The sequence below is a fragment of the Phyllobates terribilis genome, unplaced genomic scaffold (genome assembly GCF_046119375.1).
Source record: "Phyllobates terribilis strain yellow unplaced genomic scaffold, ASM4611937v1 Scaffold_1__5_contigs__length_1240528914, whole genome shotgun sequence".
NCBI lineage: Eukaryota > Metazoa > Chordata > Amphibia > Anura > Dendrobatidae > Phyllobates > Phyllobates terribilis.
The window spans coordinates 667,415,231-667,442,721 of record NW_027362761.1 but is presented as its reverse complement, the minus strand read 5'-3'; the positions used below and the strand labels follow the sequence as shown (position 1 = coordinate 667,442,721).

General features: G+C 41.4%; 1 protein-coding gene across 7 annotated transcripts in view; it reads right to left on the bottom strand.

The window, feature by feature from the left end:
• The window catches only part of TJP3 (tight junction protein 3), a 166,123-nt gene that overhangs the window by 58,768 nt on the left and 79,864 nt on the right, over positions 1-27,491 (bottom strand). For 5 of the 7 annotated variants that reach the window (XM_073685113.1, XM_073685139.1, XM_073685147.1 and 2 more), the window contains 14 exons: positions 23,881-24,005; positions 15,625-15,727; positions 14,574-15,144; positions 14,089-14,192; positions 13,809-13,977; positions 13,161-13,266; positions 13,007-13,068; positions 12,286-12,373; positions 11,355-11,511; positions 5,932-6,040; positions 5,627-5,846; positions 5,353-5,540; positions 3,621-3,716; positions 3,466-3,536 (listed from right to left, as the gene is read on the bottom strand). In XM_073685113.1, the coding sequence (XP_073541214.1) occupies positions 3,466-3,536; positions 3,621-3,716; positions 5,353-5,540; positions 5,627-5,846; positions 5,932-6,040; positions 11,355-11,511; positions 12,286-12,373; positions 13,007-13,068; positions 13,161-13,266; positions 13,809-13,977; positions 14,089-14,192; positions 14,574-15,144; positions 15,625-15,727; positions 23,881-24,005 (2,169 nt within the window). The remainder of the gene's footprint in view (positions 1-3,465; positions 3,537-3,620; positions 3,717-5,352; positions 5,541-5,626; positions 5,847-5,931; positions 6,041-11,354; positions 11,512-12,285; positions 12,374-13,006; positions 13,069-13,160; positions 13,267-13,808; positions 13,978-14,088; positions 14,193-14,573; positions 15,145-15,624; positions 15,728-23,880; positions 24,006-27,491) is intronic. The other 2 variants (XM_073685123.1, XM_073685163.1) reach the window with 2 other exon arrangements.

Genomic DNA, 27,491 nt, shown 5'->3' with positions numbered 1-27,491 from the left:
ATTTTTTGCCTAAAATACAAAGGAAATGTGTCATCTTTAACTTTAGGCCTTTTAGAGATTTTATTTTCAACTTTCTTAAATGATCACAACAATAATAATTTTGACCAGAGGTGCCCAAACTTTTACATGTCACTAGCGCACGTATTAAAAAAAATAAATAAAAAAATATACAGAATCCATAATGACCTAAAGTATAAAATTAATACATGATTTATCAAACAAAAAAAAAACCAAAAAGACAACAAATGTCAGAACTACCATTTCTTTTGGCACACTGTCTCATAGAAGATGGAATAAAGAGTTTAAAGAGTCGCATACATCCCTAAATGTTATGAATAAAAACTACAACTTCAAATCCTACAAAAAAGCCCTAACTTAGCACAGACAGCAGAAAAAGCTTGTCTCCCAGAATATGGCGACACAAATACATACATATTTTTTTTTTTTTTTTTTTACAAATTTTCATTGTGCAAATATAGTAAAACAGAAACAGTGATGTATAGCATATTGCTGTACTCTGGAGAAATTGAGTAATAAATTGCTGGTTCCTTTATTCCCATACCCTCTTATAGAAATTAAAAGTTTTGAGATAAATCTGTATATTATTGTAAAAAATGAGACATTTTTCAGTTTATTACACTAAAATATAGTATTAAAATGGATTTTCATTTATATTACGGGTATTTTGATATGTAAAACAAACCAAGCCATTTTTAGTTAATTCCCGATGCCCAGATATGATTGTAATGAAGGTCGTGGCCATCTGCCAGGAGGACATATGCAGGAATTTTCCCTGTTTCAGGACTAGAGGTGGACATATTCAAGGGGCAGAGAAGCGATAAAGGTACTAAATGCTCATATTATGTAAATCTGACCTGATGTGGTGAAAGCACACAGCACCGAACAGTTACTTTTAATGGAGCTTGAACAAGAGGAAGAACACAGATCAAAAAGATTTGGAAAGAAAAGAACACTGCAATGGAAGAAGCCAGAGACCGTGGTGCCATTCACAACTATCTCTGTGTTACGCTCCTACGCACGGAGGGTGCAGGGGACAGCTTGCAGGGGACAGCGTGCAGGGGACAGCGTGCAGGGGTGCCTGCCATAGCATTATACTCTGTCCCAGAGACAAGTGCACTAATTGCATTCCCACTAATTCCAGCTTTGCCTCTAACTACAGGCAATAATGGCCCTTTCACCTCTGACAGTTGTAATACATAGAGGGTCCATACAGTTTATTTAAAAAAAAAATAGCCATCCATGTTGTTTCTTTATCTACAGTAGGAAAAATAAGTATGTGATACACTGCAGATTTTGCAAGTTTTCCCATCTACACAGAATGGAGAGGTCTGTAATTTTTTATCGTAGGAACATTTCAACTGTGAAAGACAGAATCTAAAAATAAAAAACAGAAAATCACATTGTATGATTTTTAAATTTTTTTAATGCATTTTATTGCATGAAATAAGTATTTGATCACCTACCAAACAGCAAGAATTCTGGCTCTCTCAGACCTGTCAGTTTTTTTTTTCTTTTTAAGAAGCCCTCCTACTCCACACTCGTTACCTGTATTAATTGCATCTGTTTGAACTGGTTACCTGTATAAGAGACACCTGTCCACACACAATCAACCACACTCCAACCTCTCCACCATGGCCAGGACCAAAGAGCTGTCTAAGGACACCAGTGACAAAATTGTAGACCTGCACAAGGCTGTGATGGGTTACAAGACAATAGGCAAGCAGCTTGGTGACAAGGCAACAACTGTTGGCACAATTATTAGAAAATGAAAGAAACACAAGATGACCATCAGTCTTCCTCGGTCTGGGGCTCCTTGCAAGATCTAGCCTCGATGGGGTAAGGATGATTCTGAAAATGGTCAAGAATTAACTTAGAACTATACAAGAGGACCTGGTCAATGACCTGAAGAGAACTAGGACTACAGTCTTAAACATTACCGTTAGTAACACACTACGAAGTCATGTGTTAAAGGGGGCAAGGTGACTGCAAAATATTAAAGGGAGGATTGATGTGGTCATGTATCGTGAGATTTTGGCCAACAACCTCCTTCCCTCAATAAGAGCATTGAAAATGGGTCATAGCTGGGTCTTCCAACATGACAATGATCTGAAACACACAGCCAGGGCAACTAGAGAGTGGCTCAGTAAGAAGCATGTCAAGGTTCTGGAGTGGCCCGAGTGGCCTAGTCAGTCTTCAGACCTGAACCCAATAGCAAATCTTTGGAAGGAGCTGAAACTCAATGTTGCCCAGCAACAGCCCCGAAACCTGAAAGATCTGGAGCAGAGCTGTATGGAGGAGTGAGCCAAAATTCCTGCTGCAGTTTGGGCAAAATTGGTCAAGAACTATAGGAAACATCTGACCTCTGTAATTGGAAACAAAGGTTTCTGTACCAAAATATTAAGTTCAGTTTTTCTATTGTAGCAAATACTTATTTCATGCAATAAAATGCAATTTAGAAGGGAATCTGACACCCCCTGGGACATATATAACCTATTAATATGTGCATACAGGTGATAGAAATGTTAATTTAGTTCTACCCGTAGGCCTCATTAATGGTTTTGATGTTGTGAAATCTTATAATATAACTTTATGGTAATGATTGCTCCAGGCCTGTAAGGAATCCCTGCCTACTTTCTTCATTATAATAGTAATGTGTAATACTGTCCTGTGACATGCAGTTGCAGAGCTGTAATCTTGCGCCCGAGTGTTGAATTCCCTGACCCGCTCGCCATGTTTCCGGAGACCAGGACCTGTTTTACCCTATGGATGGCAGAGTGGCAGCGCATCACTGCCGGCGCCTGCTCAGAAGATCAAGGAATATAGTAGTCTGTGATCTTCTGCACAGGGACCTGGTCTCCGAGAAGTCTGTGACGGAGCACAGGGTACGTCGTCGGCAGTGACGCACTGACACACTGCCGTCCTTAGGGTAAAACAGGTCCTTGTCTCCAAGAAGATGGCGGGAGTGTCAGGGAGTTCAACACACAGGCGCGAGATTACAGTGCTGCAACTGCATGTCACAGGACACTGATGTGCAGGGAAGGGGCGTACTATTGTAATGAAGAGGGGAGGTGGGGATTCCTTAAGGGACCTGGGCCTGGAGGGATCATTACCATAAAAAAGGTTATAATATAAGATTTCACAACATCAAAATCATTAATATATGAGGCATACAGGTAGGACTAGATTAACATTTCTATCACCTGTATGCCCATATTAATAGGATATATATGTCCCAGGGGGAAACAGATTCCCTTTAATTATTTAAAAATGATACAATGTGACTTTTTTTTTTTTAGATCCTGTCTCTCACAGGTGAAGTGTACCTACGATAAAAATTACAGATCTCTCCATTCTTTGTACATGGGAAAGCTTGAAAAATCAGCAGTGTATCAAATACTTATTTTCCCCACTGTATCTCTATTGAGTTTAATAAAACTTCTTTACCTGTTCTGCGATCTCTTTCACCAGCTGCAGTTTAATGACTTTTGAACCCCCATCATCACGAGAAACACTCTCTGCAACCAAAACATGAGACTCAGTGCTCCATTTGCATTGTAATACTAGAGACTATAAACTATTTGTTCCTAACCATAACTCACCTGCAGATTCAAACTCTTGGGGCAAGTCGGCACAGAGCTTAATATGGGCGATATCTGATATAGGACCAAGGATTACAACAGGCCTTTTGAAACTTGCTGCATAGAAAAGTCAATTATTTAAAAAGAAAAGTAAACCTCTTTATGATAATGAAAGATAATATGATCAAGGGAGTGAAGAGGACTGAGCGGAAAAGTGGTTAAGATGAGAGGAATTCATCCCATAAAGCTTTTTTTGGTACTTCTATATTGTAAGCAAAATGAGTATCTGAATCTACTGAAGACAGCCTAGAGTCTTCAGAACAGTGCACATCCACATCAATGCATTGACATTTTCACAATATTCCCACCTAAAATTAACAATAAGAAGACGACAACAACAGGAACCTGCAGACTCAATACTGATATTACGCAGAATTATAGGCGGACTAGGTTCACTGCACAGAGAATAAGAATACAAAGACAGTATTTAGCATGTCAGACTGAGGGCGCATTGTTAGGGAGACTTCCTGTACTACTGGCATTTTCCAGCAGAAGTATTTTAACCAGGAGGAAACATCACAGGTCTCCTCCTATATCAATTTTTATTCTTTCACACACCTAAATTGGATATCAGGGATGTCCTGTGTTTTGTAGAAAAATTAAGTCTGGGAATCTGTCACAGGTTTAATGTATGAAGGCAGTAGTATGGCTGTATTAGCATTTAGTGACTATAGAGACCATATTTGTCAGTCATGTGTAATCTAGCGTAGAAGTATTATGCAAATCAGGTATTTCAATAAAAGTGAGTTAATAGACTCGGAAGTAGCAGACCATCTACACTAACACTCCCCCAGTGCACTTCCAGTATGATCTGCATACTGCCACCACAATAAAAAAAAAGAAAAAAAATGGTATATCAGATCTTTAAAAAAAAAAAAGGGATTTTTTTGGGGACTGGGGGAAGGGGACACTTGTGTTCATGTGTTTTTTGTTTTTTTTTTACTTTAAAACAAGATGGTAACAATTGACAAAAAAATGGACTGTGTAGTGACTTATCTCTACCATTACAATATCTATGCACGTTGTCATAGCATTATGACCTATCGTGTATTTTCATCTCATGCTGCCCTAGGCCCAAAGATTCAATACACATTTTATTGGCTACTGCTTATCTCAACACAAGCTTTTTTTTTAGTTATTCTGTTTCATATTGAGATAGAAATCACAATGCCGTCGAAATCCGTTGTGTTTTTACAAGGACTTTAATAAAGGTAGCAATTGCTGAATTTTTTATGCCTTAGCACTTTTTATCACCAGCTTTTACCTGTTGCATTTTCTACTAACTTTATAAAGGCATGCTCACTTTACTACACACTGGTTCTTTTTATAAAAATACATTAAAAATGCACTCCGTGACCTAATTTAACAGCCATAGGCATATGCCCTCGTGTGCCCAGTGGCAAAGGCAGCCCTGTCTAAGATGGTTTAGATATTCCATATAAGATGCCTCATACAACCTGCGTCTTGCATGTTTATATGGATGATGACTACTTGCTTTAGATTTGCAATGGCTGTAAACATCTTAGTTTTAGGAAACAGTCATTAGGATAGCACAAAGTCTATGTACATTTAGCAGAGGTCTTTAAGTCATTGCTACTTTCCTTCATCAGATCAAATAGCGGTTCATCTGTTAAAGCTACTTGATATACTGATATATTTAGGTCACTCAATGTTATTTGGTGTGTTTTGTTACCTTCTCGAAGCACCACTTTCTCATAAGGAGGATACTTGGCCTTGCTAGTAATTGAAGACAAATCTTCTCGACTTTTCTTCAAAATTTTTTGGGCTCCCCTAAGGCCTCTCAGCTTCCAAAACTCGGCACGTGGCCCTGAGGATGACTGAGGCTTTAAGACAGTCTCTAAACTGGCATATTGTTCTGCCCTGAAATAATATGTATGATGAGCAAGATCATAAGTGTGGAAGAGAGATCAAGTTTAATACGGTCTTAAGAGTGGCAAATAATTTACCTAACACGATTTGGAATAATTCCCTTTTCCATCTCCTTCAAATCACGGGCAACACGTACAGCGAGCCAACTCCCAAGTTTCCCACGGTACAATGTGTCCAAAACATGGAAAATCTCACCCCGACTGAAGCACAAGCCAGATGGCGCATCTGCCTCATAATCAAAATGTGTACGGATGTAGAAGGAATCACCCACACTGGAGTTTATCATCTTCCTGTAAACTGTAATAAAACTGCTTGTACTATGCATCCAACACTAAAGAACATACAAGACCGCAAGAAATCCCATCCACATTGTTAAACTTACTGTCTTCTTTGCCCTGTGTCAGTACTAGAACATCTTCATGCTGTGGCAAGTTCATTAGATATTGTATGGCATCTTCACGTGTCATGTTGTGAAAACTGGTTTCATTTACCTGCAAATGGTGACAGTGAATAGTCAAATTCTCTAATTAGGGAACGCCTCATACCAGTCTACATGTATTGTAGGACACATCCCTATACTACAAACAGGCCACACTTTTTTGGCGAATAAAATGTAATATTTATTAAATCCTATTAATACATATATCCTTATATCAATACAAATTCCAGAAAGAAGTCAGCACAATAGACGGATCACAGACTGGAAATATTTAACTCCTAGTATGTCAAAATACAAAAGGAAAATTTTAAAATTACATAAATGGCCATTTCAGGAATATATTCAGAAAACATAGTTTATGAACATCGTAAGTATAAAAAACATAAGAACACACAAGTGCATTAAAGTGATCATGAATAAACTAATTATTAATTTCAAGCGCATAAATATCTTCAAACTACATCATGATATATAGCTAATCCTGAAGAATAAGTGCATTTATATATTTAAACCGGATCTTAAATAAATTAATTAATTATTAAGAGCAAGTGCATAAATATATTCAGAACATGATCATGTTTAATGTAAAATACATCTTAATTCAGACTCCTGGTTTACGTGCCCTGACAAAAACAATGAGACTGAAAACTTGAGGTCCCCCCTTGAGGAAGCTAGAAACGAAACGCAGAAACCAGGAGACTGGTATGGGTCATACAATTCATACTCCTATTCATCAGTTTTGATACTATTGATACATGTGCAACTAAATGTTCATGAAGTATGTTTTCCTCTCATATGATCATGAATAGAGATGTATATTAAATTAAACATGATCATGTTCTGAATATATTTATGCACTTGCACTTTATAGTTACATTTATTTAACCCCTTAAGGACGGAGCCAATTATGTACTTAATGACCAAGCCAATTTTTACAATTCTGACCACTGCCACTTTGAGGTAATAACTCTGGAACACTTCAATGGATCCCATTGATTATGAAATTGTTTTTTCGTGACATATTGTACTCCATGATCGTGGTAAAAATTTCTTCGATAAGACTTGCGTTTACTTGTGAAAATTTGGTGAAAATGTAGAAATTTTCAAACTTTGAATTTTCATGCCCTTAAATCAGAGAGATATGTCACACAAAATAGTTAAGAAACATTTCCCACATGTCTACTTTACATCAGAACAATTTTGGAACCAACATTTTTTTGTTCGGAAGTTATAAGGGTAAAAAGTTGACCAGCCATTTTTTCATTTTTCCAACAAAATTTACACTTTTTTTTTTTTTTTTTTTTTTTAAGGGAGAGAAAATGGACCACAAAATGTGTTGTGAAATTCCTCCTGAGTAAGCCAATACCCCATATGTGGGGGAAAACCACTGTTTGGGCGAATGGCATGGTTCGGAAGGATAGGAGTGCCATTTGACTTCTTGAAAGTAAAATTTGCTTCAATAATTAGGCATATCAGAGGCCCTCCAAACGAGACACGGCGTCCGCTAAACAGTGGAAACCCCCCATAAGTGACACCATTTTGGAAACTAGACCCTTAGAGAGGTGTGGTGAGAACCTTGTACCGCCAGGTGCTTCACAGAAGCTTATAACGTAGAACCGTGAAATTAAGAAATCAAATTTTTTTCCACAAAAATCTACTTTTAGCCCCAATTTTTTTTATTTTCACAAGGATAACAGGAGAAAATGGACCCCAAAATTTGATGTGCAATTGCTCGAGTACGGACATACCCTATATGTAGGTGAAAACTATTGTTTGGGCGCACGGAAGGGCTTGGAAAGGAAGGAGTGACATTTGGAATGCAGTCTTTGATGAAATGATCTGCGGGTGTCATGTCGTGTTTGGAGAGACCCTGATGTGCCTGAACAGTGGAAAACCCCGACAAGTTGCCCCATTTTAGAAACTACACCCCTCAAAGATTTTATTCATGGGTATAGTGAGCATTTTGAACCCATAGGTACTATACAGAATTTGATAACATTAGGTGGTCATACTGAAAAATTTTTTCAATTAAAAGTAGTTTTAGCCTTAAATTTGTAATTTTTTCAATGGATAACAGAAGAAAATGGACCCCATAATTTGTTATGCTCTTTCTCCCAAACGCAATGATGTCTCATATGTCATCAGAAATAACTGTTAGGCCACACTAAAATTGAAGAAGGGCCTGGATGCCTTTCTTGAAAAGTACAATATTACAGGTTCTATATACTAGATTCCTTGATAGGACGTTGATCCAGGGAACTAGTCTGATTGCCGTATGTGGAGTCAGGAAAGAATTTTTTTCCCCAATGTGGAGCTTAGTGTTGCCACATGTTTTTTTTTTGCCTTCCTCTGGATCAACATGTTAGGATATGGGTTGAACTAGATGGACTTCGTCTTCCTTCAACCTTAAAAACTATGTTACTATGTTACATGTCAGGGCTGAGAAGGAAGGAGCACTATTTGGCTTTTGGAGCATAGATATTGGTAGAATAGTTTGTGGGCGACATTTGTGGAGCCCCTAAGGTGCCAGAACAGCAGAAAAACCCCTAAAGTGACCCCATTGTATAAATTACACATCTCAATGAATTAATCTGCTGCAGTGACTATTATGTAACATCCATGCCAGGCTTTATTCTTATGCCAGTTTAGTGCTCATACATTGTGCCCCCATAAAGTGTAGTGCCCCCATACATTTCTCCTGGTGACACACGGGGGGTACACCCCGTAAATTAAGTGCTCTCCCCGCTTCAATAATGCCAAACATGTGGCTGCTTACTGCGGTTTAGGCACAGTGGGGCTCAGAAGGAGGGGGCATTTGGATTTGGGAGCGTAGAATTCACTGGATCTTATTTGAGGGGGTGGGAACCATGTTGCTTTTCCAGAGTCTTTGTTCTACCAGCAATGTGGGACCCTCTATAGTCCCAGTGACAGGTGACGGACCTGAGAGGGGGCTGGTTTTGTGTGGGATAAATTAGAGGTTTTATTGGTAACATTTTGGGGTACATAATTTTCGATTGCTTCCAGAATAAGGCTGGATCACAAGCTTGTGTTCTACGTTGAGCACTTATGTCAGGGTTTCCGTGTAAATCGCACAAAAATGTGATTCAGACGAAACAAAACTGAACCACCCACCACAAAGGGCAGATGGAGATACTTTGGAGTCCGTTTGACATCTGCTCCAGTGGTCTCCATCACCAGATCTGTGGTCGTCCACACTTGTGCGCTTAAAAAAAAAAAAGCCTAAAATGATAGTACGACGCCGGAACAGAGACCAGTCTAAAGGGCCTCCGTCGGTCTCATAAGTGAGTGGCTCCATCTGGGTTTTCTGTCTGAATTGCGGTTGAAGTGAATTTACACGGAAACCCTAAAGCAGGCGCTCAGCGGAGAGCACAGGATAAATGTGAGCTTATTCTGATTTTTTTGGAGGCTGAATGAAGAAATAGACAGCAGTACCAGAATCGGTCTTATTTTTATTTTTTCACGGTTCACCGTGTGGTACAAGTGATAAGGTGGATTTATTCTTCGGGTCGGTGCAATTACAGCGATACCAGATTTAAAAATTTTTTTTTAGGTTTTGCTGCTATCACACAGTAAAAATGCTTTTTTTTTTTTTTTTTATAAAAAGTAGCTATTTTCATCACCATATTCTGAGAGCTGTAACTTTTTTATTTCTGGTGAACAGCGCTGTATGATGGCTTATTTTTTGTGGGACGAGTTCCAGATTTTTTTTGGTACTATTTTGGGGCACATAGTAATTTCTAATCGCTGTTTATTCAGATTTTTCAAACATAGAATGAACAAAAACCAGCAATTCAGTTATTGTTTTTAGTTTTTGCCCCATTCCCTGTGCGGTAAAAAAGTGATAAGATTGATTTATTCGTCAGGTTGATATGAATCTGGTATCGCTGTAATTGTATTGGTTTTTTTATGCTTTGCCATTTTTACACACTAAAACAGTATTTTACAAAAAAGAACTTGATTGTGCATCGTCGCATTCTGAGAGCTGTAACTTTTTATTTTTTTGCCGAATGAGCCATATTAGGGCTTGTTTTTTGCGGGACGGTTTGGCGTTTTTTATTTGTGTAATTTTTTTTTAAGTGCAACTTTTTGATCGCTTTTTATCCACTTTTTTGAGAGTCAGTATGATAAAAAACACGCAGAAAATGCTTAATTTTTTTTTTACGCCATTCGCCAAACGGACTAAATAATGCAACAGTTTTTATAGAGCAGGTCGTTCAGGACGCGGCGATACCAATTATATGTACGTTTTTATCACAAACGCTGCGTTTTGAGCGGCGAAAAGTATTTTAGTGATTTGTGTGCACTTTGTGTGTTTTTTTTTTTTTACATATTTTATTTAACTTTTTCACTTTGGGACATGTGTAATTTTCACTTTTATTGCTGATCTCACACACTGCAGTACTCCTGTCAGTCATTGACTCACTGACTACTGTGCCTGTGAAATCCAGCTTATTGATGCTAAGCATCTCTGGGAACTCCTTCAAGATTGTTGGAAAACCATTTTCGGTGACTACCTCTTGAAGCTCATCAAGAGAATGCCAAGAGTGTGCAAAGCAGTCATCAAAGCAAAAGGTGGCTACTTTGAAGAACCTAGAATATAAGACATATTTTCAGTTGTTTCACACTTTTTTGTTAAGTATATAATTCCACATGTGTTAATTCATAGTATTGATGCCTTCAGTGTGAATGTACAATTTTCATAGTCATGAAAATACAGAAAAATCTTTATATGAGACGGTGTGTCCAAACCTTTGGTCTGTACTGTATGTTTTAATAGTATTAATAAATATTACATTTTAATCACAAAACAAGGTGTGGCCAGTTTCTCTTCTAGGATGTATTATTTAGTTTATAGCTCACTTTAATTTTTGTATGAGCAATGCTAAAGCTTTGTGAGCTGTGGAGACTAAGACATGCCATTGCCATGTAAACTGGACCAATCTCAGGCAGATTAAATTTTTCTAAACAAGTTAGTTTCTCACTTGCTAACAATATTAGAGGTGACATGCTAAAACTCTGTCAAGTTTGATGCAGCAAGATCACCTCCAAATATTTGCAGACATTGATGAAAATCTTTATTTTTAGAGTTAAAGTAGATGAACATAATATGAAATTCTAATCTGCAGTATTAAAAGGCCGATGCATCTCAAGAATTACCGTATATTATCATGTGTAACAAAATTATTATAACATTTGATAAACAATTCAGTCACATTTTTACCCTAATTTATCTAACTTTAGCATTCTTAAAAAAAAACCAAAAAAAAACCACAAGGTTGAACAAAGACTATGCTTGATAAAAGTATTGAATTGGGAATCCGTCAAATCTCAAGTATGATAGTCACCTGAAGGATTTGATCACCTTCCTTCATCCCTTCTCGAGCTGCAGGGCTCCCCTCTTGAACAGCAGCCACAAATATTCCCAAATCGTTTCCTCCAGCAAGGCGAAGTCCAATACTTCTTTCCTTCTGAAACTGGACTAGGCGTGCGTCAGGACTATACCTTAAAAAGGTACATATAATACAATAAAATGTCAAGCAACTGTTAAAATCAGCTAGAACATATACATGTGGCACCAATATATAAGTTTAGAAAAAAATTCTCATCTGGATTGGCGTTCGCTTTACTACAGACTATAAAGAAAGGATTAAAAGACTGAAATTGATCTAGTTCACCTTTTTGTCACAAGACCAATTGATGAAATTGCATATATCCCATTGCTCTGCAGGTGCGTTTTCAAAGGCTGCTGAAAATTGAAGCTAACATCTGCCCTATCATTACTTCTTATGAAGAAATGTATCTTAGTGATTGACATAGCTATAGTTACAGTCACTGGGATTGTGATGTGGGCATTGTTGACTTTGTAAATGGCCCATACCCTGAGAAGTAACATTCAAACACCTCCACTGCAATGCAGGAGATCAGTATTAATGCAGAATGTAAAAGGTAGGGAAGAAACTACATTGTGGTCAAGGTTTATACAGGTGTGCTCTTTGGGTCCCCATTCTGACATTACATGTCTGGTTCCTAAACTAGCCTTAAAAAAAAAAATAATTAACAAACTTAAGTATAATTGAAATAAGCCCCAAACTAAAGTACAAACAAAATGATCACAGAAAATAACTCCAGCTCACCAATCAAACTGGTTTAAACCCACCCCCCAAAAAAAATTAAGAAAAAAAGGATGAAGGTGAGCAAAATGAAAGTCTAAAGTGAACATGTGCCATTTAATATTCTAATAAGATATTCTAATAAGAAAACAAGAATACGGGATACCCCACTCTCAGATCATGTTGCTCCTTATCCTTTGGTGGGTCAGTATCTTCCCTGTATTCAGTATTCAATGGTGGTTCACTATTTACTGCTGAGGCAAAAGACATTAGGAAAAATTATAGCTTTATACATACTGTATACATAAATAGGAGTCTGTTTATGATGAGACACACAAAGCCTTTACAAGCAACGTCATCCCATACCCATATGACATGTAAAAAAATAATCGCTCCTTTCTTGTTCTCCGATTTACTTACAGACTGTCAGGCCCTTGAAGACAGACAGTGACACAATGAGTCTCCCATGGCCACGTGTAAAGGAAAGTGATCCTGATAGAACCAAAATTTCTACGTTTCAAGAAGCAAGCCCTCCGTGGCTCTATAACTTGTCAGAAGATTGAAATGGTGCACATGTGCAGTACATCAACTTCTTGCATTTAGAGTTACACTGTCGACCTGTCCTTCTAAAACCGTGAACCAAAAATACATTTTACCTTTATGACAATCAAGTCCAAAAAGCTGCTCACTCTACCCCTTCCATCATTTATGGGATGGAATGTAGTAATGACATACCAAATGCAAGTGGTGGATAATAAAGAATTGTAAAACTGTACTGGGTATTTATTCAGATTCCCTTTCTCCAATACTATATTTTACTGGCCAGAAAGTGGAAAGATATAATGTAAAGGCAAAACAGCAATTTTTTTTCTTTCAAACTGCCTTACCAGCTTCATATTTTAATACATCCATATGTGGGGATGATGCTCCATTGAATTGATGAGTTTCCCTATGAATAAACAAAAAACAAAAAGATTCTTGCTAATCGTTTATAGAGATGTGTATTATGAAACTTTGAAGGCCAAGTATAATGGTTCTTACACAGGGTTCTCCAAACTCTCAGAGGAGCTCCTGTGGGTTTGTCCTGGAGGTGGTGGGGGTGGCTGAGAAGGTGGGGGGGAGGGATCTGAACTCAACTCTGATATATCTGAGAAGAAAAAAGAAGAAAGAAGTTCACACGGTGGCACTAAATTTTTTTATTCTACATTTCTTCGCAAAGCTAAGGTAGTCACTGCTAGTGCCACCTGAAATCTATTTATCTGGCATCAGCTACAGAGAAATAAATTTAGTGTCTCAAAGGACAAGCCATCACAAAATATTTTATCTACGTCAAACAGTCTCTTCTGGAAGTGGTGGTAAAGAGATCCCACTTGGTGCTGCATCTAGGTCTTTACACGATGTACAGCATGTCATATGTATGCTCCACTTATAATAATGTCAAGTCTGCAGGGCTACAAGAAAGCACAATATGGTTGTCTGGTTAGTAGTCGCTATGACAGTATACAACAGGCTCATAGTCATGAGCTCCCCCACATCTTCACCCACCTGTGATAATGGAACGATGGCTGCTGTATATGGTGACCCTTAAATACAGCAGACTCCACGAAGAACACGGTCTACGCTATGTATACCACTCTGTCTATAGTATTTCAGTCAGGTCTTCAATATATGGATAGCACAATTGCTCACCATCTGGAGCGGAGCTTCGACCATCACTTTCACTGTCTCTTACTTCTGGAATGTTGACTAGGAACTGTCGATTATCTCTCAAAACTGTGAGAGTAAGTTTGCCCTTTGATTTCTCAATAAGCCGACGAGTATCAGCCAATGACATATTCTCACTTGCCACACCATTTATCTATAAATTAAAAAAAATAAAATAAATACATTTATATAACTTTCCTAATCCTGATTTCAGTGCAAGAGACGGAAAAGAGCTGGAGGATGAAGAGACTAATGAGACACGAACCTTAAGAATGAGGTCGCCCTCCTGCAGGGATTTCTCCTGAGAGGCCAGACCAGCCTCTGTAATATGTTTAATGAAGATCTGACTACCCAGCTTCAAGCCATATTCTGTAGGGAATATAGAAAGTAGAAGTCTGGATTTCCATTTATCAGTGGTGTCTGGTCAGTTTTCTAAGAATGAGCTACACAACTGATACCAAGGTTAAGTCCCTATCATAGCTGGATCACAAAATTCTGCATGCTAGATCTAAAACCAACAGGGTGCAGAAAATGATTCAACGGTGGAATGGGAGTAATCTCATAGAACACACTGGCATCAAATTTCCCTATCAGTTTCCCTTCAGCATTTTTGCATCGCTCTGGACGGTACAAAATCCAGATGATCACATAAATGGAAATGAGGCCAAAGAGTAAAACAATTAAGATTCATGTTTACTTATAGACAATTATGAGTAAAGAGATGAATAAATATTGTACACTGCAGCATACCTTGATTCTCCATGCGTTTCACCAGTACAGTTTTAACAGGTTTGGAGGGTACATCTTGAATGTGTAGGCCTTTGAAACCAGAGACCAGTTCTAAGCCATTATGATCCCTTTGCCCTGCCTCACTGCCAGATTCCCACATGGAGTAATCTCTGGCATCACTCACAGAACCTTCCAGAGCACTAGCAGTAGATTTCATTCTATTAGAAGCCCTTGTATCACTGCTAGAACCATACTTGTCTTTCCCAGTCCTCTTTCTTGAATAATTTCCCATTTCACTACCCCCTCCCCTGGTCCTGCGGTGTCTGGCATTGTATGAAGATGGGGTGCGAGATCCTCCAGAGCTACGTCCACTTGAAGAATCTCCTTCATAACCTCGAGCTGTATCCTCAAGTACTTCTCTGATAGAACTTGCGTATCTTTCTCTCCACTGCATAGGAAATTCTGGTTGGTCAGCATCTCTGCCATAGGAATCAGATAAGTGTTCTGATGTGTGAGCCATTTGTAAGGGTCCTGTAGAGGCTGGTACAGAGCTGCTCACTGGAATCTGGATTTTTCTTGGTCGTTTTACCGTCTGTAGCAGGGTAAAAAAGGAGTTTAAAAAAAAACTAATTGTATAAAAATGAGGGAAAAAAATATTATATGCTGAGTGGTACATGTATACAATCATGTATGTTAGTAAGAGTCAATATCAGCAGAAGTATGCAACCCTATGACCACACAACTGCATAGGTCAATTTGCCTCCCAGGACTAATTTTCCAAATTATCAATAACTTGTTTTTCCAGTAAAGAGGTGATCTCTAAAGCCCCTGCCCAAGTCGCATTGCCACCAGGTCAGTAAACAATTAGAAGGACTAGTAGTCACAATGGTGGTTTGGTTGCAGTAATCATTTTCTTAAACGTCAAAAAGAACTTGTGCTGCTGACAGAAAATTCGGACTCTATATCTATTGTTCGAGATTAGACAGTTTCTTAACTGAGGCTCAATGTTTGATTTCTGACACCAATGATTCTCTACGCTAAACATACTTGATGAAATCAAACAGCAGCTTACCACATTGGCAGTTTTGGCACAGGATTTCAGCGTGTGTATAGCAAAAGATGAAGTCACATTTTCCATAGATACGCCATTTACCATTACTATGCGATCTCTGGTCCTGCAGAATCCAAAACGTATAGTAAAATCAGACTAAAGCCAATAACGGCAGTAAAAGTAATGTGAAAGAATGGTACCACTTTAAAGGATATGGCAAACAACAGCTTTTTCAGGCGCATTTTGCCTGTAAGTCACTTGAAAAAGCATAAAAAAAAACAAACAAAAAAAACCAAAAAAAAACAAAAAACCCAACACTAAGTAACTTAACATATGCTCTGCTATATAAAACAAATTGCTGGGAATAAATGCATTCTTTTTGAGCTTTTCAGGCTTCAATAGTGACCTGAATTCTTCTGACAGCCTGTGCTCGGAAGCAATCACCATTTAGACACTACTCACAAAAAGTTAGGGATAAGAATAATCTTTTCATTTATACAGCACCAACATATTCCGCAGCACTTTACAATTCAGACAATATTGGCACCGTCCCCATTGGGGCTTACAATCTACATTCCCTATCAGTATGTCTTAGGAGTGTGGGAGGAAACCAGAGAACCTGGGGGAAACCCACAGAAACAGAGGGAGAACACACAAACTCCTTGCAGATGTTGTCCTTAGTAGGATATGAACCCAGGACCCCAGCGCTGCAAGGCAACAGTGCTAACCACTGAGCCACCGTGGATATCTGGCTTTGTGCGAAATATCAGGATGAAGTTAAAATGCACACAAAATTTTTCAGGTGAACGCAATATGACCTTTTCTGAACAGTTGGACATGTGCATGCAAAAGTTTAATGTTTCAGTACTTTTTGCACAACTTGCTGTTCTCTAACAAGGAGCTTAATGGCAAAAAATGAATCGGCCAATAAATTTTGGGGTTCAATTAGAATTGGTATCTACATAGTTCTCCAATAGCGATGAGCGAACGCGCTCGCCACTGCTTGGTACTCGCCCAAGCATTACAGTTCTCGATTAGCTCGGCGAGTATTTCCGGGTTGCTCGGGCGGGAGATCAGGTCCCCTCCCTGCATGTTTGGCGCTCTTTAGAGAGCCAATGAACATGCAGGGATTGCCTGCCACGCACTGGAATACCGTAGCCATGTTGGTTGTGGCATTACACAGTGATTGGATGGCCGCACAGCATCATCAGGTGTATAGACCATCGGGCGCCGCCATGCTCGTCAGTCTACACCGGAATCAGGCAGAGTAGGGAGAGCTGCTGCTGCGTCAGGGAGAGATTTGCTTCTTCATAGTTAGTATAGGTATTCCACAACATATATCTATATCCATCTGAACCAACAGTCCTTTTGAGGACTAATCCAGCTGCATATAATCAGTGCTATGCAGGCAGTGTATGGGGCAGACTGCAGTGTATAATACAGTGCAAGAGGGTCCATTGAACGTCCCGTCTACTGCTGCTGCTGCTGTAATAATTACAGATATTTCTAGACAGCCCCAGGTATCAGGGGCCTGGGCAATTTTTTTTTTTTTTTATCTTAATCCTGGTTATTTGCTTAAAAAGCAATCCAGAGTACACCATTTTTCTGCTCTCTGCAGAATAAAGCCAGATCAGTTCCATATTACAGCAATAAAAATCAATAAATATGAACTGAACATGAAAAATATTGGCCTCCTTTTCCATTCTGTTACAGTGTGTCAGTGACGCTATTCACACTAATTCTGTGTAGAATATTAGTAAATTACAGGCCTACAATTTAAAGCCGTGGTTCTCTGTCAGACATATCACATATAACTTGCCACACAGACGGGGAACTGGACGTGATGGTGCATGTAGAGGCCGAGGGCAAGGTGAAATTGTGCCACAACAAACACCCACATCTTCTCGCTCGACCTTCCTGTCCCAATTACTAAGGGACCGAAGAGCACCACTACTGAACACAGTGTGAGAAGGTTATTGGTTGGATAGCAGATAGTGCTTCCAGTCACTTGGCCGCCACCACCTCCACCCTGTCTTCAAGAGGAGAATGCGTGTAGCGATGCCCAAATATTGGAGCAGCCACGGTCACAAGAAGCCAACTGTGGGAAAGTGCAATTACTGTTGCAAGAGGTGGATGTTGATGATGAGACAATTGCCAGAAAGTCAGGAGGAGGACCAGGGTGCGGAAAAGGAAAACGAGGTGGTGGATGATATAGTAACTGATCCAACCTGGCAGGGGGACACACACAGTGAGGACAGCAGCACACAGGGGGAGGGAGGCGTAGCACCACAACAGGCAGGAAGAAGCAGTGTGGTGGCCGCAGACAGAAGGAGAGAAAGCATTCCTCGTAACGCCAACACGACGGAAGTTGCCAGTACAGCTGTAAAGTCTTCCGGAGTCTGGTTATTTTTTAAATACAAAGAAATAGTCGTCACTCCGTAGTTCTCGTTAGTAATAGTGGTGCACGTGGAGAGATTACAAGTAAAATGAAGAAATCCCGGCACTCACGTGTATTCGATCAGTTCATTTATTCCACATGTAGGAAAACTACAACAAGACGTTTCAGCCCCTCACAGGCTTTTTTCAATTGTGGATAACAAAGAAACTTTCACACATATATAAAGGAATTCAAAGGAAATGACATCATAAAAAGTTTTAACAAAAAAAATACAAAAAAATATACAAAAACCACAACAGAATATAACACAAAATACAACATGTACAAAATAATAAAGTATCATAAAAAACAAATAATATGGGATATTTTGATTTTTGTTTTTGTATGTGTATGGAGATATTATTTGTTTTTTATATGATACTTTATTATTTTTTTTGTTAAAACTTTTTATGATGTCATTTCCTTTGAATTCCTTTATATATGTGTGAAAGTTTCTTTGTTATCCACAATTGAAAAAAGCCTGTGAGGGGCTGAAACGTCTTGTTGTAGTTTTCCTACATGTGGAATAAATGAACTGATCGAATACACGTGAGTGCCGGGATTTCTTCATTTTACTGGTTATTTTTTAAAGACTCTGCAGTTAACCCTAAGAAGGCCATTTTCACCACCTGCCAGGCCAGCAAAAACTACCAGCCTGACCACCACCAGCATGATCAGGCACATGGCAGCAAAGCACCCGACTAAGTGGGCCGAACCCCCGAGGCCAGCAACAGTGTCTGCGGGTGACACCACTGCTTCTGCCGCTGTTGTGCACATACGCAGTTAATGCTCCACAGGCCACATTACTAAATTCACACATTTCACGAATGCTTGCGCTCGAAATGTTGACTTTTAGGCTCATGGAGATGGAAGCTTTCCGCAACCTGATGGCGGCGGCTGTCCCTCGATACTCTGTCCCCAGCCGCCACCATTTCTCTCATTGTGCCATCTCCGCATTACTCGAGCACGTGTCCCACAATATTAGACGTGCCCTCAACAACGCAGTTACTGGGAAAGTCCACCTAACCACAGACACATGGACAAGGATGGTACATCTCGCTGACGGCACACTGGGTTAATATAGTGGAAGCCGGGACCCAGTCAGACCTTGGGACGGAACACGTCCTCCCGATGCAGAGGATTGTAGGCCCTGGGTCAATCAGGGTTGCCCCCACATTCTACAGCTCCTGCACCTCCTTCTCCTCTTCAGCATCCATCTCTGAAATGACCACATCAGTCACAAGTTGGAAGCACTGCAGCACTGGCTGTGACTGACTAATATGCTTAGGTGACAAACCACACAACGCTGAAGAGTTGTGGACAGCACTGAAAGAGCAGGCAGATCTGTGGCTGACACCGCTGACCCTACAGCCAGGCATGGTCATGTGTGACAATGGCCGGAATCTGGTGGCGGCTCTGAGGTGAGGCGAGCTCATACACGTATCATGCCTGGCCCATGTGCTGAATCTCGTGGTTCAGCGGTTTCTCAAAACATACCCGGATCTGCTGGATCTGTTTGTCAAAGTTCCCCACCTGTGTGCCCATTTTAGAAAGTCAGCCACAGCTTCTGCCGCCCTTGCCGTGCTTCAGCAGCATTTGCAGCTTCCAGCTCACCGATTGATCTGCGATGTCCCCAAGCGTTGGAACTCTACATTGCAGATGTTGGGAAGGATTTGTGAGCAGAAGAGGCCAGTTGTTGACTACCAGCACCAACAAGGCTGTCGGTGTTCAGGTCAGACTCCACACATAAAACCTTAGGAGTGGACATTGATGTCAGACATCTGTACCACCCTCCAAAACTTTGAGGACTCCACCAAGATGGTGAGTGGCGATGACACCATAATTAGCATCACCATCCCGCTTCTCTGTCTTCTGAAACGCACTCTGCTCACAATCAAAGAGGATGCATTGCAGGCGGAGCACAATGAGATGGAGCAAGGAACCATACAGGGTGATTCCATACAGCCCAGCCTCATCTCATCCCAATGTGGATTGGGTTATAATGAGGAAAAGGAGGAGGAATAACAGGAGCTAGTTTCCTGCGCTATAGACGGTACTACCTGCACAACTGTCATACAGTCTGTTCAGCGTGGATGGCCTGAGGACAGGAAGGAGGAGAAAGAGCAGGAGGATGAGGAGGACAGCATGGTCAGTCGTCCTCTTGGTGAGGACACAGAAGTCTTGCCTCTTTGCAGTCTGGCACACATGGCTGAGTTTATGTTAAGCTGCCTTTCCCGTGACCCTTGCGTTGTCCAAATTTTGGGTGACAGTCATTACTGGTTGGTGCTGCTTCTAGACCCACGCTACAGAGAGAACATTAGGTCTCTTATTCCCTTGCAGGACAGGCCTAATAAAATGGTGCAGTATGAGAAGGCCCTTGTTGCGGAATTATTAAAAAAATTCCCATCTAAAAAAGCTGGCGGCAGAGGTCACAGCTCGTTGGACAACCAAGGAGTACAGGCGAGTGAGACACAAATGCAATCCAGCAGAGGCAGGGGAACACTGTCAAAGTTCTGGGACAGTATTCTCACACCTTCCCATTGCACAGGCTCTGAGGCACGGGGTACTCTCACAAGGAGGGAAAAGTTTGGGAAGATGGTGAGGGAGTACTTTGCTGACCGTACCAAAGTTCTCCGTGATTCATCTGTGCCTTATAATTATTGGTTATCCAAGCTAGACACGTGGAATAAACTGGCTCTCTGCCCCTTGGAGGTCCTAGCCTGCCCTGCCATTAGCGTTTTATCAGAGCAGGTTTTTAGTGCCGCTGGTGAAATTATAACCGATAGACTCATCCGCCTGTCAACTGAAAATGCTGACTCTTATAAAATAGAACAAGGACTGGGCCAGACTTCTCAACACCACCGAAAGAGAGCAGCGTAAAACTTAAATACAGTCTTTTTTGGGGAGGTCTAACTATTCCCATGCAGCTCTGTTTTCACATCCAGACATGGGTATACGCTTCCTGATTTTGTTTATTTGCTCTTGTCCTCTTATCTTGTGGGTGGGTGGCTGGCTGCATACTTGCGCTTGCATTCCAAATAACAGAAAACTAAGCAAATGGTGGCCTCTATCATCATCATGGCCTCACCTCGGCACTAGGAACTCTCTTGAACGAGAAGCCAGGGCCCACTGGAGGAGTCTCTGGTTGTCTGGTGGGCCCGTCCAACCTTGCAGAGAAGCAGCCCTGGCTAAGAAAAGTGTTTGGGAAGGGTCCTGGACACACTATGGCTGCATTTTTAATGTGGACTGGCTCCGTACCGTCCCTGGCCACATTCATCTGTCCACGTGTTTGTGGTTAGGCGGTACTTCCCACCTAAGTGCACTGGGGAGGGCACGGGTAATGTTGTGGGACCCCTGCTTATGGAAAGCGGAGACGACACCGGGAGAAATAGTGGCGGCTGGGGACTGAGTATGGACATCTGGCCGCCGCCATAAGGTGATGGACAGCTTCCGCCTCCACGAGCCTAAAAGGCCACATTTCAAGTGTAAGCAGTGGTCAAAGATTTGGCAGTATAGTATTGCAGGGTGTGGGTGGGTGGCTACATACTTGCGCTTGCATTCCAAGGATTGGGGTAGGGACAACTGAACGCTGCGCTGGGACAAGGACGTGGACGGTAATTGTTGCAAGTTTGCAACAACAGGTGCATGGCGGGAGGCATCTTCGCATGCGCCACGGATCACTTATGATGGGCACACTTTTAGGCAGTGACCTGGGAGTCAGAGATGCTTCCAGTGGTCTTCCCCATGCTGTTCTCATGTCTTTTCAGCACTGTATGCATGTGTCTGATGTGTCACACACCACATGGCCAGATAAGGTTGTAAACTGTTAAAATTACATTTCCCAGTGAATGCATTTGTCTTGGAGAAGCATTTTTGTTTATTTATTTTGCCTTATGTACAAGTCATTAACCTGGAAAGGATGTTCCTTAACAATTTTCCCAGGAAAATCCATTTTGGTTTCGTTTTAGCATGTTTTATTGCGAGTCCGTAAAAGTGGCGCAATACCTCTGAAAACATTGTAGACAGCAGTGATGTGGACGTCCGAAATGCTTTCAGGGGACCTCCCCATGCTGATTCCATGTAATTTGAGCACTGTTCCCATCGATTTGGTCAATTTTTAGGCACTCTGCAGACTGCCGGGGAGAGCCGCTGGAAAAATGCTCGAGTTTCCCATAGACTTACATTGAGCTCGTTACTCTGTCTGAGCACTCGAGCATTCCAATTTGCTCGACCCGAACAACGAGTACCCGAGCATTTTAGTGCTCGCTCATCACTATTCTCCACATCATGCTGTTAACATTTTGACATCATGAGACGAAAACACCACCTAACAATTGATCAACAGTACCTTGTCATTGCTCTCAGATGAAAGAGGCCACTGAGCTTAGAGTGTCAAATAGGTTGCAACGGAGATACACAGATATTGGAAGAGTCACAGAAAGGCAGAGAAGTGGACGTCCTTTGGCCACATCCCACACTGATGACTGCTTCATTGTGAACAATGCCCTTCGGAACCAGATGATGAAGGCCATACAACTTGAGACATATGTAAGGAAGGTGAGAGGCACATCAGACCATTCAAAACCGTTTACATCAGCATGGTCTGCGTGCTAGATGACCTGTATAGGTACCTGACCACACCACCAGACACAGGCGTTATAGTCTTGCATGGGCCAGGGAGCATCTATGTTGGACGAGGGACAAGTGGGCCTCGGTGTTCTTCACTGATGAAAGAAGATTCACGCTGAGCAGAAATGATGGCCGCCAATGATGTTGGAAACTTCAATGAGAGCTCTAAGCATCAGCCACTGTTGTAACCAGACGAGCCTTTGGTGGGGGTGTTAGTGTGGGCAGGTGTGTCTAGTCAATACAGAACTGCTCTACACTTTGTGAATGGTACAATAAGAAGCCCCTACTACTTAAATAATATCATTAATTTAGTCATCGTGCCTCTGTACAAACAACACAGGCCTAATTTCATCTTCATGGACGACAATGCTCCAGCTCATCAAGGTCGCATCATTCGGGAATGGCGGTTGGAGACTGGGGTACCTCAAAATGGAGTGGACTGCACTTTCTCCAGACCTGAATCCCGTGGAATACTATGGGATCAGCTGAGCCATGTAGAGGCTTGTAACTCTGTACCCCAGAACCTCAAAGACCTGAGGGCCACTCTTCAAGAGGAGTGGGATGCAATGCCTCAGCACACAATAACTCGACTTGTGAACAGCATGAGTTGTCGTTGTCAAGCTGTAATTGATGTACAAAGCCACATAAGTTATTGAGACAACAAAATTTTTTGTTGGGAAATACCCACTATTGTTCTTGGCTTTTGTTTCAATAAATTGTTTGAGATGAGTAAATCACCACAGCATGTTTCTACTTTAAAAAAGTTGTCCATTTAACAATAAAAATGGCCCCATCGATAAACAGTGGAAAGAAGTATTTTTGTAAATACCTCTTGTTGCCATTCTTGCCTGTGAGCGGCACTCTCACTGACCGCTCACTGGGCATCACGTGACCCCGGCTGCAGCCTGCTCTGACATCTACTGATGTCCCGTCAAGTTCCGGAGACCCAGAGGTGTGACCCAGTGGCACGCACCCCCCTCATTGACTGGGCTGTGGGCGGTGTTTCACCACACGTCACAGCCCAGTATCCAGCTAGTGTTTAAGGCCAATGAATGCAAAACAGAGAGGGATAGTGGCATGAAAACATCTTAAAGTCTTCACTATAAGTTCATCCATTTTTGTTTTCTCAGTACAATCCAAGAATGTGCTACTAGGCACATCATCCCTCAGTATTACAGAAAGGACAAGAAGTACAATAAATCTGCACATACTGCAATCTACCATCAGCAGGCCCACCACGGACAATATCGGACACAAAAATCGAGTTGTCTCCATGTGTTCTAGATGGCCGATCTCTGCCTCCAGAAAGTGCAATGCCGAATCTTCTATGAGGGTCCTGTGGACAAGAATTTTTTTTTTTTTATAAATCAAGATTTACAATATGTTCATAATGAAAGTATTAAATACTGTACAAGTGATAATCCATTATAAAAGTCAATACATTGTTATGAATATACATGATACAGTAGTTATCTAAAAGGACAGTCAAAAATATCATTAAAAAAAAATTGAAGTTTTTAAAGGGGTTCTCCAGTTAATTCCTCGATCTGTGCAGATCCGGTAGGTTTTTATCTCCGTTACAAAATGGCAGGTTGGATGCCCGACCACTATTCCATTCATTGTCTATAGGGCGGCCAGAAATAGGAGACAGAAGCCCTATAGCGAATGAATGGAGCAGCAGTCAAACATACACATTTGGTACATTTTGCTTGCCACGTTCTCCCTCCGCTTGACAGACTGGCTTTACACATCAATTTTATGCCCAAATTATGTCGTCCTTGTTAAATTTGATGCATCTTAACACTACACTGGCAGCTATAAAAAGTGTCTCTTTCTCTGGGAGATCTGACCAGCCTTGCATCAAATTGACTGACTGGGTACTAGAGCAAGACACATTTGCTCTATAGTTGTGCCACTCACATTCCTTTACAGATATCACATAATTGCAGTTACAAACATAAAATGTTGATTTCTGCAAATTTAATGCCAGTTTTTAATGACATGGTTTTCTTTTTTTACAGAACTATGAATTCAAGAATATTTTTTTGGTTTCCTGTTATCAGAATAAAGGAAAAGCATGGAGAGAGGCTAGATCCACACTATGTTTGTGCTCCATGTCATGCGCATATGCTCAGGAGGTGTGCACCGTGTGAGAACAGTACGGATGAATGCCAAAGCAAGAGTGTGGACTGACCAGTCACTGTCCCTGAAGACAGTCGTTGCGTAGTAAATATGGTGCTGTGCGTTTTTACTTTGTTTTATTATACCATGTGACATTTGACCCGTGTCATGTGGTTTTTAGGAATGTAATGTAAATAATGCATAGTGTTATAGGTACTGATACTGTTGGGTGGGTACTGTGAAGGTAATGCCTAAGGTAACTCAGGTACACTCAGCTTAGGTATAGGGAAAGTGTAGGAAAGGATTTAAATTAGTACTTCGTATAGGAAGTAATTAAATAGTTAAAGTGTTAGTTGGAAGCAAGGTGTAGTTCAGGGTGCAGTGGGTTAGAAGCACGGTGTGGACAAAGCCTTCTGGTGGTAGGAGGTCGTACAGAACTCCCTGTGGACATTCCAGCAACGTCCGGAGCCTACAGCTGGATATAGGTGCTATGGAGAGCACCTTAGCCCCTTCCATACAGAGGAAGATTGACATGGAACCGCGTGAGGGAAACACAGCGGATCTCGGAAATAGTGCAGTGCCGAATGGGAAATCCCTGGGACAAACAGGAACTTTTAAAGTAGGGATAGTCAGAGCTGAACATGAGAAAATTATGGAAATGTACTGTGTTACTGAGGCAATTGGCTAAGGGTACTGTGCCCAAATACTGTGCGTTACGCTGTGTGCCCACGATGCGTTTTTGGTGTGGATTTGCAGAGCAGAAAAGCTCCAGAAACGCATTGCATACCTTATCCCATGACTTCCTATGACATTCTGCAAGTTCTGTGCACATGGTCAGCATTTTTTCTGCTCAGATTTTACTCGCAGAAAAAATCCGGACATGACCAATTCTTGTACGTTTATGCATGCAGATTTGCCTATACAATGCACTGGAAAAACCCATGGCAAATAAGCATTCAAAAAATGCATGCGTTTTTCTGTCAAGGAGATGCAGAAAGCTCAGGAAATTTTCTGCTTCATTTCTGCATTGTGGGCACTAAGCCTAAAAAGATTGATGTACATGAACCGTCCAGTAAAGGTGAACTTGTTAAAATGAACCAGGTGTCCCGTGATGTGTGTGCGGCTGTTCCTGGAACTGTGGATGTAAACACAATGGAGGCCTCCAGCCTACCAGCGAGTGCAATGCAATCTACACATCACAAAACATATTGACTGGGACACTATTTTCTTTTTATGTGCAAGGGCGCTATGGAGCAGCAGCTCAACCATGGCTATTGTCCTGGCCACTTTAAACGTTCACCATTGGGACCAGTTATACAGCAATTTATACCACACGGTATATGAATCTTTGCAGTGGCCCTCTGTATAGGAGAGAACAGACACTATGTGCTCCTAGCCTTACACCATTTTGTTAAAAACATTTTCCAACCTTATCCCCTTTCCGACGATGTCAGTAATAGTATGTATCTCCACCCTGGGACTTATGGACCAGCTACGTACTATTACACGAGCGGCGATCGCGCCTGCACACAAGGGGTGCGGGGCGATCAACGCCAGGTGTCAGCTGATTGTTACAGCTGACACCCGATGCTATGTGCTTTAACATTTTGCAGCATAGACACTTGTTGTTTACACACTTAAACATGCCCCTGCATTCAGGATTCATTCAGAGATTATTAGAATGTTTATCCCTACCCATTAACCTTAGTAGGGGCGATCAAATTTTTCAAACTCTTGTTCCTTTTGAATACGATGCTAGGATATATCCACTGACAAGACGATCATTCCCGCTGTGCCTTGATAGTCATTGTCACCCCCAAGTGCACCAGAATTTTAGTTTTAAGCTTGCCATACTCCTTGGCGTCCTACAAAGCCAAGTCACAGTAAGCCTTCTGGGGCTCCCCCGTCAAGTACGGTGCCAGTACCTCTGCTCACTGCTCTGGTGGAAGTTTCTCCCTCTCGGCGACCCTTTCAAAGACAGTCAAAAAGGCTTCCACATCACCCCCAGGGGTTATTTTCTGCAAGGCCCGTCTCACCGCCTTCCGGACGTGGGAGTCAGCCGGACTTTGGGTTGGGGCGCTTGTCTTGCCCTGGATGGCGGTTGCCAGAAGTTGCATCCGCTGCCGCTGCTCTTGATGGTGCTGTTGGATCTGCTGTAATAGCCTGTTGGTCTCCTGCTGGTGCTGGTGCGACTGGACCAGGTGATTCAGCAGGTTCTCCATCTCGTCTGGAGTCGCTTGCCGGCTTGTAGCAGACTTCACCCAGTACATGCAGTCCTTCTTGTAGCAGTCACACGTATCTGCTGAGAATGCTGCCCACATTCTCCACCAATTGTGGAGGTTCTACTCACTCAGGTGCGTTGGGAGGCAAACAGGAAGCATGTTCCTTTAAAGGTTGATGTTGGTTTATTACGTCACAAACCCGGCAAAAGCAAAAGAAATACAAACAGCCTATAGTTCAGGCAAAAACAAAGTAAAGAGTCCTTAAGGCAAAGTCTCTGGTAAGCCAGTTCTGTGGCTCTTTGGGAGTTGTGCAGGAACCACCGACACCAGAGCAGACCTCCAACACCTAGTAGCTAGTGATGAGCGCACGTGCTCATTTAGCCCTTTCGTCGAGCACGTTCTGGTGCTTTCAGAGTATCTTCAGCATGCTCGTATATTAAGTTAGAGTTCCTGCGTCTGCATGATTTATAGCTGTTAGG